Source organism: Saccostrea echinata, unplaced genomic scaffold (genome assembly GCF_033153115.1).
Source record: "Saccostrea echinata isolate AGI-Se365-2 ecotype Australia unplaced genomic scaffold, CSIRO_AGI_Sech_v1 ptg000029l, whole genome shotgun sequence".
In the NCBI taxonomy this organism is placed as follows: Eukaryota; Metazoa; Mollusca; class Bivalvia; order Ostreida; family Ostreidae; genus Saccostrea; species Saccostrea echinata.
The window spans coordinates 6825001-6842017 of record NW_026889778.1 but is presented as its reverse complement, the minus strand read 5'-3'; the positions used below and the strand labels follow the sequence as shown (position 1 = coordinate 6842017).

General features: G+C 35.1%; 1 protein-coding gene across 1 annotated transcript in view; it reads right to left on the bottom strand.

The window, feature by feature from the left end:
* Nucleotides 1-2237: 2237 nt before the first annotated feature.
* Nucleotides 2238-17017, bottom strand: part of LOC133194898 (uncharacterized) — a 33309-nt gene continuing 18529 nt past the window's right edge. The window contains exons 3-4 of the mRNA XM_061330798.1: nucleotides 3004-3152; nucleotides 2238-2554 (exon numbers count right to left, since the gene is read on the bottom strand). Coding sequence (XP_061186782.1) covers nucleotides 2346-2554; nucleotides 3004-3152 — 358 coding nt within the window. The 3' untranslated portion in view covers nucleotides 2238-2345. The remainder of the gene's footprint in view (nucleotides 2555-3003; nucleotides 3153-17017) is intronic.

Below are 17017 nucleotides of genomic sequence, written 5' to 3'. Positions count from 1 at the left end.
CGTAAATTACGTCAAAGAGTTGGATTCGAACCCGCGACGTAAGGATCAACTCCTTACTCCGCGACTCTAGAGCAGACGCTCTAATTACTGCGCCACGCGGACGACAAGATAACGGACAGCATTCAACCTCAAAGTTCATTTAAACAATACAAATCGGGAGCAGAGCAAACACGGACCTCCAAAATCATCAGAGGTGGGATCAGGTGCCATGGAGGAGTGAACTTCCCCTGCCGACCGGCCACATTCACCCGCCGTGTGCTTTATGTCATGATCGGGAAAAACGAAAAAAAAATCCGTAGACAATTCAGTATGTAAATAATGACCTAACAACTAGTATAAAAAGGTGAGTCAGCATTTGACTTAATCATAGGTTGTTCTTGCTTACAAGGTCGATGTATCGACTATAAAACTTGCGAAATATTGACTTCAAACGAGACTGTTGATATCTTTGTTTCATCAACCTGTTTGTCAATAGCTTACCTTGTCTTAGAAATTGTTCGTATGTACAGCATGCTCCTGCATATCGAATCAACTGAAAAATACGATTGAGTGGTGATTGAAAAGTTGAAGTCATCATTTTTTTCATAAAGCTTTGTTGTTATGTTACCGTTTACGTCTTTTTTGTAAAAATATGCAAATATGAAACAGATGTGTCAGACTCAAAGGTATCTTTTATTTCAAGCTCACTGGGATATATCAAGTCGACATATGAATGGAAGTAACTATTGTTAATTGATAATACGTCGTCGAATAATCTAAATGTAGAGTTGAATGCCACAGGAAGTGTTTTCCTCTTCTCATGTAGAGGTTTTGGAATAAATTCTGCTTCATATGAATACAGATATAGGTCTGCTAATAACTAGGCGCTATTGCTACCCATGTTAATTCCGACAGATTGTTGGAAGACCTGATCTCCAAAGACTTTATAGATATTGTCAATCAGAAACTCATGCATCTTGTTAATATCAACTTCTGAGTACTTGTGAGTACAATTGGAAAGTTTTTTAACAAAATAATTTTGCAAATGACGAATGACAAGGTAAGTATATTTATTATTTCCATTGTAATTGAGAAAGCAGCGATCTATAATGTCAAAAAGCCTGGACTTTAATTAATCGCGGGGAACAGTTGTATAAAGAGTTGAAAAGTCGTACGTTTTGATGTAATTGATCTTTGTAAAATTTTGTGATTTCAAATTTTCCAAAAATTCATTAGAGTTTTTAAGTATCCACATCTGATATACACAACTTCTAGAATATACTTTCGTACAATACTCCTGAAGTTTCACCTTAACTGCTGTAAATATTTTAGTGAGGAGTAAAGAAAGAAGCTTGGTGGAACAATTACTGGAACCGGGCTATGTATCTTCGTTTGTATGCTGATTGTTATTTCCCCCCCCCCCCTTCATTTTTTTTCTTTCAATGTCTCTCAGGTGATATTACCACATACTAGAGAAAGAAATATATTACATTTCTTTTAATGTTTTAATTTATTTCCATATCCTTTATAAAATAAAAATATTGCTAGGAGATAATTTATATACCTTTACTGTTGCACGAGGGAAATGCTCATTCCAACAATACGGAGACTATTAAATTCGAGGTGAAGATTGGCTCATTTTTTTGTGATATAAAATACTGTTTACGCTGGCATTCCGTAATTAATAAAAATTTTCCTATTGAATCGTAATAAAATCATCATTATTAATTTAAATGCTGCCATAGAAGATGTTAAAATGCTACAAATCGGTTTCCATAACAAACGTAACTACATTTATTTTTAAAATCATGCTTTAAAGTTATTTCAATCACAAAAAGTGAATGGAATTGGGCTGGAAAAATAGACTATTTCAATGTAAAACTTGGATTCCCTTTTGAGGCCCCGCCCTATCCACAGGGGTCATGATTTGTAAAATTTAGAATCTACACTACCCCAGGATGCTTCCACATAAGTTTCAGTTTTTCTGGCCCAGTTGTTCTTGAGAAGAATATTTTTAAAGATTTTTCCTATAGATTTCAATGTAAAACTTGGATTCTCTATCGTGGCCCCGCCCTACCCCCGGGGGTCATGATTTTAACAATTTAGAATCTACACTATCCCAGGATGCTTCCACATAAGTTTCAGCTGTTGTATTGTAGAAAATCCTGTGCCATATGCACAGATCGCATATAAATAATGTAAATTTATTTTTAAATACTATTTGTTTTAAAAACAAATTTTGATATGAAATATCACATGCACTGTATACATATTTACCATGATGATGAAGGCATACGGTATAATCTAATGTCGCTATCACCAATTGCAAAAAAAAAAAAAAATCTTATTTGAATCATTTAAAAGTTTCATGTTCCTGACTGGACAGCTCCCGGTAAATTTCCCCCAGTACCTGAGCTTGGGGACGGTAAACCCACGTGTGTCGAAATTTGTCCCTGTGAATTTCCATAATGTGTCGGTCCCATCATAATATAAGAGTTCTGAGTACCATGTACGCCAGCCATCGCAGGGTACTCGTTCTGTTGGTTTCCAAACTGATGATTAACGGGGATTATATCTGTTTAAAGAAATCAATAATTAGGTAAAGAATGAAAGCAAAAATAAAAAGTATAAAATCTTGGATGCAAAATTGATTTTTTTTCTCCAAGTTAAGATATTCAGATTTCTTTTGAAAACAGGTCCCTACTTATCCCAGGTATATCACTTTACAACTGTCACCATTGACTATGGCGATTTACCTGGAAACAGGGTCATTTCACACGTTCTGTACATCCAAATACATTTACAATAGACACTTGCAAGGTTTTCATTTTTTCTTAAAACAAGATATATTATCCCGTTGAAATGAATTGCAATTCTTGAGTTTCATAAGGGTGATAAAATGTTAAATCTGGTTAAATATCCTTCAAGGGTGTTTCATTTGCCATTCATAACCGTGAAAAAGAGATGAGATATGCATACAAAATACACCCAAGTAAGTAAATTGATTACTTATATATACTTTACCCGTTCTTTGGGTAGTTGGAACGATAACCGTGTCATGATACCCATGTTGATTTTCTCTTTGGATACAGCAGCAGCATACGATAAGACTAAGTAAAATACCGATCCCGATCACTGATCCGTAGGAAGCTCCAAGAATGGCTAAATGTGGACTAAACATGATAAAATTTTTAAAAAATATATTTCACTGCCATTATAATTCACTATTATGCAGTTGCTCTTTTTAGGTCACCTGAGTTTAGTCAGGTGACCTATTGCTTTCTGTTTTCGTCCGTCGTTGTGCGTCATGCGTTGTGCGTTAACATTTAAACATTTTCAGCTTCCTCTCTGAAACCGCTTAACCAATTTCAACCAAATTTGGCATATAGCATCTATGGGTGAAGGGGAACACTAATTGTGAATTTCATAGTCCCTCCTCCTCTGGCGCCTGTTGGATGGAGAAAACCACTAAAATTAATGCAATCTTTAAAAAGCTTCTTCTTTACTCCTGGACATCAAGCAGTCAAAATGTTGGCATGATTGTAATAAGCATTGAGCCCTCTACCAAAATTTTGAAATTTATGGCCCCAGGATCAGGGATTCTGGTGCTAGGGTGGGGCTCTGTTGAATAATTAGTGAAAATGCATATTTTCTTTAAAAGTCTTCTCCTCTGCTCGTGGGTATTAAGCAAACAAACAGTATACATAGTTATAGTGAAAATGCATTAATTCTTTGAAAATCTTCTTCTCTCCCCCTGTATATAATGAAGATAAACTAGCTGCATGGTTATGATGATCAAGGGTGCTTCTTCTAAAATTGTGAATTTCATGGCCCCTGGGTCAGGAGTTCTGGTGTTAGGGCGGGGCTCTAATGATTATATAGTGAAAATGCATTAATTCTTTAAAAATCCTCTCCTCTGCTCCTGGGTATAGAACAAACAAACAATATGCATAGTTATTATGAGGAAATGTGCATCTTCTAAAATTGTGAATTTCATGGCCCCAGAGTCAGGGGCTCTGCTGTTAGGGCGGGGCTCTAATGACTTTATAGTGATAATGCATCAATTCTTCAAAAATCTTTTTCTCTGCTCCTAGGTATTAAGCTGATGACCTAAGTACATAGACTGGGTCAGGGGTTCTGGTGCTTTTGTGGGGCTCTTCGATTAATTAGCAAAAATCCATTAATGCTATGAAAATCTTCTCTGCCTCTGACTACTTAGTAAACAAACTAAATGCAATAATATCAATGTGAATGTATAAAATATTATTATAAGTAAATGTGCCTTTCCTTTGCTTCTGGGTATCTAGGAGACAAGCATAGTACACAATTGTAATAAGTGAAGCAAATGGGAGTTACTCCCCTTTGCTAGACTGTGTTAATCAAGAAATCCTTGTATATAATTTAATAAACAGGTTATTTGATTGAATGATAATACAAGAAAGAATGTTATATAAACAAAACAAAACAAAAACAAAATAAAATAAAATGTTTGAAAATAAAACAAAATAAAAATAAATGTTTGGTTTAAATGAGCAAAGCTTGCTCAAAGTCAGATTCTTTCCTGGAAAGCTGTATAAAAGATTGACATAAATATTAGTTATATATTTAGGAAAGTTGAAATTGTACATAGTATGTTTACACTGAGGTGGTCTGTTTGACAGTGGATGAGTTATTATCAGGTAAAGTCAAGATTGACAAGAGACTGGAAAAAGTTGTTTTATACTTTATCAAAGCGAACAAAAAATCACAGAGAGCCAAGGTGACTTGTTGTAATTAGTGGCAAATAGCAACGTTTTTTATCCAAGTCTCTGTGTACTGAATTGTAGCACTATGCAAGTGACATATATTGAATACCTTACACAATACGTAAGTGTTCATTGTATTTGTATATTAAGCATTCATCATCATCCCTTTAAGGCTTTGGAAATCCAAGTATGATCCCAAGGAGATCACTCGAGTCTCGCACGTTACAATTAGTAAGGGTATTTTTACCAGATTTTTGAAATTCTTGGGCAACATTGCTTCGTCTATCAGTTAATTTTGTTTTATACTTCTATGGATCCTTCACAGTGTTGTAATATACTCGGGTGACCGTTAAGGCCCTTGGACCTCTTGTTATAAACTTAAGTTTTATCACATGTTTGTCGTTTTTTATCATTATTTACTTATCCTCACAATATAAAGAATGCAATGCTTGGTGAAATATGAATTTAGGAATTGTAGATCTAAGTTTATCGGCTTTCAATTTTTTGCCAAAATTATTTCTTGTCACATTTTTTCTCATCTTCTTTCAGAAAAAAAAAAACGATAAGAATTTAAATACTATCTCTATAAGGCATTTCTTCATCATTTTCAATACAGAAAATAACTAATCTATAGATAAAGAAACAACCATTATGTAGTGTCTCCTGAGCCTGTGTTTCCTCTTATTATTTTCAATTTTTGCAATTTTATCGAAGAAATGTGTTTGGTTTTTTTTGTTTGTTTGTATGTTGTTTAACGTCCCTCTCGAGAATATTTCACTCATATGGAGACGCCACCACTTGCCGATGGAGAGCTGCAAATTTTATCATATGCTCGGCATTCAGGGCCATTGAGCAGTGAGGGATCTTTTTCGTGCCAGCACCTACTGCAACACGGGACCTCGGTTTATACGGTCTCATCCGAAGGACCGGTCTCCACGTCCCACAGTGGGATTCGAACCCGCGACGTAAGGATCAACTCCTTACTTCGCGACTGTAGAGCAGACGCTCTAACCACTGCGCCACGCGGGTGACGAAGCAATTTGTAAGCAATACTATGAGGTAAAGCATTTTTACATTAAGTTAAGAATGGTATAGTTTTTGAGAATGTAAGAAAATAATCGCAATCCATGTAAATTTTCAGACATGAATGAAGTGAAAAATGTTGTATTTGAAATGGTCAACATAGGAAAACGTAGTAGAAATGTACTTATGAAAGGTACTTGCCCTACTACATATAACTATTTAATTTCGATCTCATGGACAGCGCGGGTATGTTAAGGAAGCATATAAGTCAATTCTCTGGAAATTTAGACTTTTTAAAGAAAATTAAGTTTGATAATTTACCAAAACCGCTGATAAATGTAAACTATTATTATCTATTGCATAAAGATAAAAGAGTGTCTAACGCAAAGACGTGCACCACCACCACGCCATCACGTGACTTCTATTAATAGCGAAATTTTCCTTAGTAAAAAAGCTAACAGAACAACAATACCCCGAAGTGTAATAATTTCTTTGAGTAAATAATATAGTTGGAAAACATCTATTTTGCCTAAGAAGTGCTGCTAGAATCCCACTGTCCCGTCAGTAAAATAATAATTCCACACATTCGCACGAAACCTTACCCGATGTTTTGAATTTTATACATATAAACCGAGATTTTTCGTAAAACCATGCTTAACTCGGGATTCTAGCAGCACTTTCCAAGTATTTTAGGAGGCAAACTTTCCATCTGTACAAATCTTATGTTTTGAAATATACAGCTTATTGTTGTTCTGCTGCATTATTTTTGTTACAAATGACAGAGGAAAGGCCGACCGGGATACGTATATAGCTGACTGTCTTCGAAGAGAATACAATCGATGAAAATAAATTAGCATACCTGTTTTAGTAACTGTACTCCATATGAATTTCACAAAATATTCAGGATATTTGCTTTTAATCTCCATTTTACGTATCTTTGTACATGCCGTCTTTATGAGGCGCCGTTTTGGTATTTACTGCCAAAAAGTGATATCACCTATTCGAATAGGTGATATCACCTATTCAATTGGTGATATCACCTATTCGAATAAGTGATATCACCTATTCAGCTTCTGAATAGGTGATATCACCTATTCGAATAAGTGATATCACCTATTCGAATAGGTGATATCACTTAATCATTTTGAATAGGTGATATCACTTATTCGAAAAGGTGATATCACTTATTCGAATAGGTGATATCACCCATTCGAATAGGTGATATCACTTATTCCTTTCGAATAGGTGATATCACTTATTTGAATAGGTGATATCACCTATACAAATTAAATAGGTGATATCACCAATTCAAATAGGTGATATCACCTATTCGAATAGGTGATATCACTCAATCATTTTGAATAGGTGATATCACTTATTCGAATAGGTGATATCACCTATTCAAATTATTTATGAAATAACAACTGCTCCCATGACTATAGCCTTTAATTCTCATTTACTTTCACTTTCGTTTTATAACTTACCATTCTTTGAGACAATGAATTACAGTTTCGCATTTAGTTTTAAGCACCCCAGTAGAAGTTTGTTTTTGCTCACAAATTATATTCATTACACTTATCTATCATGTATACTATAGCAAAAATCAAAGGGTCTGTAAGTCTCGTTGACTTTCACTTTCGTTTTATAACTTCCGAGTACCAGAGCGTTCTTGGAGACAATGGATTACTGCTTCGCTTTTTAAGTTGTAAGCATCGCAGTGGAATTATTAAACTTCTAGTTTGTTTTGCTTCCCGATTGTTGCAAAGAAGAGGAGAAAATGGATTGATAGATGCAGGTAAATAGCGTTTAATTGCTTTATTTATCATTACATGACGGGGCACACCTACTTAATTTTACCACGAGGTACCTAACTCAATTTCAGGCACCCCTGCTTCAAGCTTGTATTTTGTTCATATATCAATCATTAACCTACTTTAATATTATATCGTTCGCTTCGAGAGACTTTTTTCTTGTCAAATAAATCCTTTCAGACATCTCTGGTCGAGCCTCTTTATTGTAAACCACTCATTTATTCCTCGAAAATTACCCCGATACATATTAAGACTCAGATGGGATGCAACTTCCGGTTGGGGTTAGGATAAAACCAAAGACTTCTGAGTTTTCCATTCCGATCTGGTTTTATCCTTCATTTATAACCCTAACCAGAAATTTGTATCCCATCTTAAGTCTTAATTAATTTTCGAGGAATATATGTCATTGAGTGGTTTACAATAAAGAGGATCAACCAGAGACATCTGAAAGGATTTATTTTACAAGAAAAAAGTCTCGAGAAGCGAACGATATAATTTTAAAGTAGGTTAATGATTGATATATGAACAAAATATGAGCTTGAAGCAAGGTGCCTGAAATTGAGTTAGGTACCTTGTAGTAAAATTAAGTAGGGATGCCCTGTATATGAAACAAGTGCCTGTGAGGTATACGCATGAGATTGGGATATTGAATGCAATGTCACTGAAAGCAAATAAAAAGTAGATGTACCCAAATGCATCGAATATGGGAATACAAAGTTGAATACCACATCAATAACACATGATCCTTGTAGAAAAGACATTCTTTTTTTTTAAATTTAATTACTACAATAAATAAACAAGAGGCCCATGGGCCCATCACTCACCTGAGCACATTCAACAGGCTAGGCAAAAGCACAAATCAGTTCAGTATTGAAAAGGTTAGGGGGGGGGGGGGCTTGAATTTTAAACTACCTGGGGGTCATGATTTGAACAAACATAAATTTACACTACCTGAGGATAGTTCCACATAAATATGATAAATCAGGGCTTTCCTGTTCCTGAGAACATTTTTAAAATTTTTCCTATATATTTCTATGTAAAACTTTGATCCTCCATTGTGGCCCTCCCTACCCCTGGGGGTCATGATTTGATTAAACTTGAATCTTCACTACCTGAGGATGCTTCCACAACAGTTTCAACTTCCCTGGCTCTGTGGTTCTTGAGAAGAAGATTTTTAAAATATGCGATTAATTTTTCACTAATTCTTTATTATCTCCCCTTGAAAGAGGGCATGGCCCTTCATTTGAATAAACTTGAATCCCCTTCACCCAAGGATACTTTGTGGCAAGTTTGGTTGAAATTGGCCAGTTGGTTCTTGAGAAGAAGTCGAAAATGTGAAAAGTTTACAGATGGACGGACAGACGGACGGACTACAGATAAAATGTGATCAGAAAAGCTCACTTGCGCCTTCCACTCAGGTGTGCTAAAAAGGTCAGCTCATTCTGTAGTCTACCCTGCCTATTCAGAATTAAAAATGGTCACACACACACTCAAAAAACAATCATTTTTTATTCTACAAAGAAGAAGGCATTTTTTCATGTACACATACACACTGTGTTAACTGCCAAGTTTCATGACCCCCCCCCCTTTCCAATACTCCTACAATTATGAGACAGACTATTTTCCCTTGAAGTAGGCATTTTTCTCCATTTGTCATATATGTTACAGGCTGCACAAGGTACTGAAAGAGGGACTGCTTTGAGTGAATGTGTTATCCATGTATCTGCAAATGAAGCAGATCCCCCAGTTATTATACTCATGAAGAGTGTGACATCTTCCAACTTCCAAGTTGTTAATGATGGAACTCCATTTAAATCAGGTACAAGTTAAAGTTTAGGCTGCACATTTCTTTATTACAATATTCAAAACTTAATAATTCAGGATCAAGTTCACACAAGCTCACATTCCATGGTTACTCACAGCACCATAATGCTAGATAAATTTGTTGTATACTCTCATGTTAAATAGTCAAATTTGATTGGTTTAAAAAACATTTGTTAACAAGTATTATTATACCTCTGTGATTTTTTTCTATATAAAAATATGACAAATAAACCTGCTATTTTTTCTAAACAACCCCTACTGTGGAATAGTTTTTGTGCTATTTGCCCATGGTGAAATAGTCATTAAACTATTCACTGGCAGCATTCCATTTCCCTCATTTTTCATCTCAAAACTATCGGGTTTGTGGTATTGTGACGTATCCGGTTTGTGACGTAACAGAAGTAAAGTCGGCTTCGGTATAATAAAACACCTATTTACTGACTATTCGGACAATAGCAAGTTTACCGTCCCCCTCGACAGCAACTATTTCCCACGGCTGCACCTCGGGAAATAGTTGCTGTCTTGGGGGACGATAAACTTGCTATTGTCCTCATAGCCAGTAAATAGGTGTATACTATTACCATACTGCATGCCAAACATTACATCCCAACGGTTGAAAATGCATGGCTACGGGTAACAGTATATACAGTTATAAAAAATATTAACTGTGCAGAATGTTTGCACGCTCATTTCACCTTGATGTTTTCCTTAAAATGCATTCTATAACAAGAAAAATATTACCTGTTTATTTTGGGTGATGTGAAATTCTTACTCCTTAAAAACCATTGCTAACCGAGGCGAGGTCATCGATGGTTTTTGTGGAATAACAATTTCACATTATCCTACTAAACATGTAATATTTTTATGTTATATGTACTTCTATTTGTAAAATGTTAATGACTGTGAAAAACATAAATATTTATAAGTTAGTAAAATCAATTTAATACACTATAAATACACAGAAGGACAAATTTGTACATAATTCTCTATAATTTGGTTAATTAGGTTATATAAATGATGTAAATGGGCATGATATATCATTGTTAATATACAAGAAAGTGTTCACTGTTTTTCTTGTAGATGCTGCTTTCCATCTGATATTTTCCAGGTTTTTGTGAAAAGTTTTCTTAAAAATGGCACCATTCAACTACAAATACTATGCCAGTGGAACTGTGATGTCAATCAACTGCTCATGACACTGCTAATTGGCAGAGAATTTATTTTTTTTTTAATTTGGGACAAGCAATCTGTTTCAAACATTTTACATCTGAAAATTTGTACATCTACTTCATGAAATGCTTGAAGGATGCTAAAGGCTGCTGAAATTCCAAGCCAGATGAAATTCAAAAGGATTGATACAAAAGTCATATGAAGTTTTCTATTCTTAGTGATGAGTGTTTTTCAGGATGCCCTCTGATATCATAGGTACAACTGGTCACTGTCCTTTGTTAGTTACACATGCAGACAACTTATTAAGGCAGTGATATAAGTAGCTCTAAGTGATGCTTTATTGTATTCCTCAGATTTATAACCTGGATGGATCTCTGATGCTGTAATTCAAAGCCATGTCTTTTCACTGTCACAAAGTACTGAAATAAAATTATTTTGATTGAAATATTTTTTTAACTCACATCATTAAATTTTTAAGCTACAGAAATTCAAATTAATAACCTATAAGTAAATAGAAATATTTAATTGATGAGCATTTTAGCCTTTGCATTGTCAGATCCTTTTCTGAAAGGGCCATTTACCTTTATCAATGTCAGGACAGGTGAGGCAACTGGCTGGTCTTCATGCTGGAAGTGTGTGTTAACTCTTTTTGTGTGTGTGTAATCTTTTTAAACAAAACCATCCAGTGATGTCCTAAGATTGCCAGATGAGCAGACATATACCTGTATTTAAGAAAGATTCTGTAACATGACATAGAATTTTTGCACAGCTTGATGCCTCTGGCGCACAACTGATGGTAATATAGGTGCCTGCAAAATAATAAATTTGGCACATATTTATTTATTTATTTCATACAAATCAGAACAAAATTTGTCCTTTTACAGAACAAATTATTTTCATTATAAAGAAAAGAGAAATGCATATGTACTGTGTTAATACATATAACCCGTATTATTGGATATTTTCACCCCATTCTAATTTTTAAAATATTCACTCTTTCACCCTTGAAAACAATTTTGCCCTTTTACAATTTGATTAGACACTTTTATGTTTAAAAGATTTATGCTGCCTTCTTTGAATTTGTCCCATTTTAAATTCACCTACTTGTAAGGGGAATGAGAAAAAAAAATCTTAACTGGGGCGAAAAATTTCCAGAACAAAGTACCATTACTTGCCTGCCTGTTGTACTATAACTCCTCCAGCCTTACAATATTCTATAACTAGATGCTGTCATAAGACAGTAATACCCGCACTAATGTGTTTGCCACTAAATGCAGGCACGTAGCATCAGGGCCTGTCCCCCCCCCCACTTTTTTCAAAACATAACTTTTTACTATGGAAAATGTTCATGAAAGGATGGTTGTCTCCCCCCCCCCCCCCCACTTTTTGTTGCATTATAGTCAAATAAAGGTAATGTAGTAGTGTATATATAAAATTGGGGTACTGAAAGAAGTTGGAACCCACCCCACCCCACCCCACGAAATAGGATTTTTGAGTTTTGAAAAAAAAATTTTTTTGGCTTGTCAAGTTTTTTCAGGTGAGTTGATTTTTTTTTTCTCTAGCTCCCCCCCCCCTTTTCAAAAATGTTGCTACGTCCCTGAAATGTGCTCTGACTGCTCTCCTTCAAATTCTGGTAACCAGGGAAGAAGCACACATTTAAATCGAGCATAAAATGCTCAGGTTAACATTCAACCCATATGGGCCTCTTATGTAAATCAGGTGCGGATTCAGGAATTTTTTCCAGGGGGATCCAACCCTGAAATTTCTTGAGAAGCCAAAAAAAACAAAACAAAACAAAACAAAAAAAAAAAAAAAAAAAAAAAACCACTTAAACTCCTCTCCCAAATGTGAAAACCTATTTCATGGTCGTGTGTGTGTGTGTGTGTGTGTGGGGGGGGGGGGGGGTTGGCCGTTCACTTTTTAAGCTTCATATGTATAACTTTTCATACCAACTTAACAGGGGTCCGTGTTTTCTAGGAAGGGGGGGGGGGGGTGTTCCAAGGTCACTTTTAGTTGCTTTCGTATATAGATTTCGTATAAAGGTTCCGGACCCCCTCCCCCTCTAGTTCCGCGCATGTAAATATTTCATTACCAGTCTGATATTACCTAATAATGTAAATTCTGATAAAGAGAATTTTTGAAAGATTTGTGTAAAAAAAAAAAGGGGGTGGGTGGGTTAATTTTCTACCCATCATTGGAACTTCTTGAATTCATTGTCAAAACAACAAATATTATTATTTTAGTGCATAACTTTTTTGATGAACTTAAAAATAAATTAGATGCCAAAATGACAAATTACGCAAATTGTTATCAGTATTTGGGTAGGACTCGGAGAACCCCTTTCCAAATCTTGACCCAATCAAAAATCAACCCCCACCCACGATTCACCTGTTTTCCTGTCATATTTAGAATAGATGACACAAACTTATGAAAAAAAAATTGTATGTAATTATAATATAAATTTTACAAATGTACACCTTTTTGGAAAATTTCTAGACTCGTGCATACGTCACACTGCGAGCACTACTTTTACCGTTATCATTATTGTTTTGCACATGGTGTATGTACATCATTATTACCACTGGGATTATTAATATTTAGTGTGTGTTTTAAATGGATTTATTACTCTATCAACTTAACAGTACCTATAACGGGCGGTAAGTACATTATGAATATATTATTTTAAAGGTTTAGTAAAGAACGGGGTTTGTTTGTTGTTTAACGTCCTTCTCGAGAATTTTTCGCTCATACGGAGACTCCACCACTTGCCGGTGGAGGGCTGCAAATTTTAACCACGGGACCTCGGTTTATACAGTCTCATCCGAAGAACTGGTCTCCACGTCCCGCAGTGAATTCGAACCCGCGACGTAAGGATCAACTCCTTACTCCATGACTCTAGAGCAGACGTTCTAGTACCCACTGCTCCACACAGGTGACTAGAACGGGGTAAAATAATCGGAAATAAAAATGGTTAGGGGCCTATAGGTGGAAAAGGGTCAAAGATCATTGGAATGCCATAATTATACAAATTATACAATGAGGCAAGTTCCCAGGGCTCGACATTAACGCTTGTCCGCTTGTCTGGTACCAGCGAAAAAAAATTACGGACAAGTGAATATTGCTGGGCACTTGTCCGATTGGACAAGTGCATTTTAATATAAAGAAGTCTTCAAATAATAAAAAGAACAACTATTGAAAGTTCATTGGTAAAGACGTAAGCAGTACATAAAAAAACTAACTTCGATCCCGATATGGATCGCTATGTAATTGAGTTCACACTCGATCGGGATCGAAGTTCACTAATTTCATACTACTGCAAAGGAGGGCATGAAGTTACGTCGAGTTACGAAGTTTAGGTTCTGTTTGATGTTTGTGAACATTTATGTTGTTGTCAGGATAGAAAGTCTAGATAAAAGTTTGTTTTTATGTGTTTGTTGTATTTATCAATAACATCACGAATGAATCACATGTAATGGACTTTATATTAGTTTTCAAGTTGACAGTATTGTATCTTTATTGAACAAATTTCGGACCAGTGAAGTTGAAGTTCGGACAAGTAAATGTCTTGGTCACTTGCCCGATTGGACAAGTAGGGGAAAAAATTAATGTCGAGCCCTGGTTCCTGGGGTCATTCCTCTCGTTCTATGGAACCGGAAACAATAAAATAGCTTTCATTAGAGCAAAAGCCCCTAAGTCATCTTTGTATTATTTCATTTCATTTCATTTTATTCAGGTAAAAATATCACAGAATGTCATGATTACACACATTTAAAACATTACAGATTAGCCTACTAGTAGAAAAAAAAACCCAAACCAACAGACATTATCTCAGCACTATGCTACTTAATAAAGATCTAATTGAGCATATACATGTATTATTATATTAGTTACATGACATACAGATGATAGGTATTACCTAAGGATAGCCCATAAAAGCTTTTTTTTAAAATCTTATTTCCAGTGGGGTCCTTAAATTACAAATATGTTAGTAACAAAAAAATTACATTAATATTAATAATGGAATTTAGGCAGGGTACTTGAATGAATATAGCATAATGCTTTGAAAAATGACATGTTTCTCATTACACATTTACCTTAAAAATTATCACAATAATGCTTATAAAACTAAAATAAAATTAAATAGAAATAAAATGATATATACATGTATTCAAAACATGGTTTAATCTTAATTGTTTAACTCTATCTTCCACTCTTAACATATTCAGAGAGTCTAAACACACTAAATAGGATATATGGGGTCATGACCCCCCAGAGGTCATTCCCAACCCCTAAAACTTCAAATGATCATATACACTGTATCTTGAAAATGGTTGAAAACTCTTCCCTTAACCATATATAATATTGTCCCTCGAGTCATTATGCATTTTAAATGGTATAAAGGTTATGACCCTTGAAGTCATCCTCACCCTGAAACTGGAAATGATCACAATATGACCTGCGTCAAAAGTGTGTTAGTGTTAATCTGCTTGACATTTTATTCAGGACCCCCTAGGGTCAGTCCACCCTCCTAGAATTAGAAAATGAAAATCATTCAGAGACCATTATACTTTGTGTACATGTACATTTTTGTATTATTCACAGTTTATTTTATACCAAAACAAGTTATAAACTAGATGCTGTCATGAGACAGTAATACCCGCACTAAGGTGTTTGCCTCTAAATGCACACTCCTTCATATTGGGCTTACCAAGGAAAAAGTCCAAATAATTCTATAATTTACACAGTACATGTATTCGTCAAATCGAGCATAAAATGCTCAGGTGACCATGTGACCCATGAACCTCTTATACGCATTTCATATACTTAATTCATTACCAGTCTGAAATATCAGAATTTAATTAATGTTGTAAATTAGGTTTTAATAAAAAGGGGGGGGATATAAATTTTTGGCCCATAATTGGAACTTTTTAAATTAAATTTATCTTCTCAACAACAAATAATATTTTTTTAGTACAAAGCGTTTTTGATGAATTTATCAAAATGTGCAAACTTTTTTTAGTATTTGATTAGGCAAAAACCTCCTTGAAAAGCCATACCCAATCAATTTATATGAGTCCCCCCCCCCCCCAAATACACACACACACAATTTGCCTGTTTTTGGAAATAGGCCTAGATGGCAAAGTTATGTTAAAACATCGTTTGTTATGATAATTTAAAATTTGTTCTTGTACTGTACATGTATGTGAACACCTTTTTGAAAATTTCTACATCACATTGGGCTTGCGTCACCCTACCAGTACTAGTACTAGTTTTACCATTATCATTTTTAGATTGCACATGCCATGTGACATGGTGCAGTGTTACATGTATATCAGTGGAAATTAATTCATTTTGTGTTTTAATTGGATTATATTTCATGAAGTTGACAGGACCTATGACAGTCGGTAAGTACAAGTTTAAGTATAGATTGGGGTAAAATAAACCAAAATGCAAATGGTTAGGTTAAAGTTTAAAAAGGATCAAAGATCATCGGCAATCTCCTATGCAGAGTTGTCGTTCGTTTCTCTCTCAGACGCTGAATATATGAGCCGATCGTAGAAAGTGGATCATCGATGCCACAATAGACGAATTTCACATTCTGAAGAGTTATCTCCCGTTGTCGACATTACATTCAGTTACAGGCATAGATCCGGGAATTTTTTTTCCGGGGGGGAGGGGGGTCCACACCTCGGTCCAAAAAAATTCCAGCCCAGAATTTCCTGAGGAGCAAAATAAAAAAACAAACAAACAAACAAACAAAATAAAAACAATGATGGTGGGGTCCATGTTTTTAAAGGGGGAGGGCATCCAAAGTCATTTTTTATTTGCTTCTGTAAATCAGTATATAGTCCTATTTAAATAACTCTGCAAATTCCAGGGGGGGGGGGGGGGTTCCAATCTCCCTAGCCGCTCCCTGTCCCTGAAATGACAAATGATCATGCGACTCCTAAATAGTAGAAAATTTTTCCATTTGACTAGACATAATTTTGTTTCTTGTGTTATTATGTTATGTACATCTAATGGTTTAAGGTTATGAACCCTTGAGGTCATCCCCACTCTCTTGTTCATAATATGACTACATCAAATTAAATAGAAGTGCATCAATGATAAGATTACTTGACATTTCATTCATGAATTTGGGTCAACCTAGAATTAGGAATGAAAATCATTCAAAGAGATGGACCATTAAACTATTTGTATGTATTCACATTTTTTTTATGTCAAACCAAAGTATTAGACTAGTTTGCATACATGAACAAACTGGGGTCTGGGAAGGGGAAGGGGCAAGGGGAAGGAGTTATCTCTTTACGTCTTAATTAATTGTTGAAAATTCCTAAAATGAATGTTAACCTTAAATCCGACTTGTACGTCTTCATTATTTTTAAGTGGTGGTGTCTCCGTATGAGTGAAAAATTCCCAAGAGGGACATTTAACAACAAACAAACATTAATGACTTAAAAAACA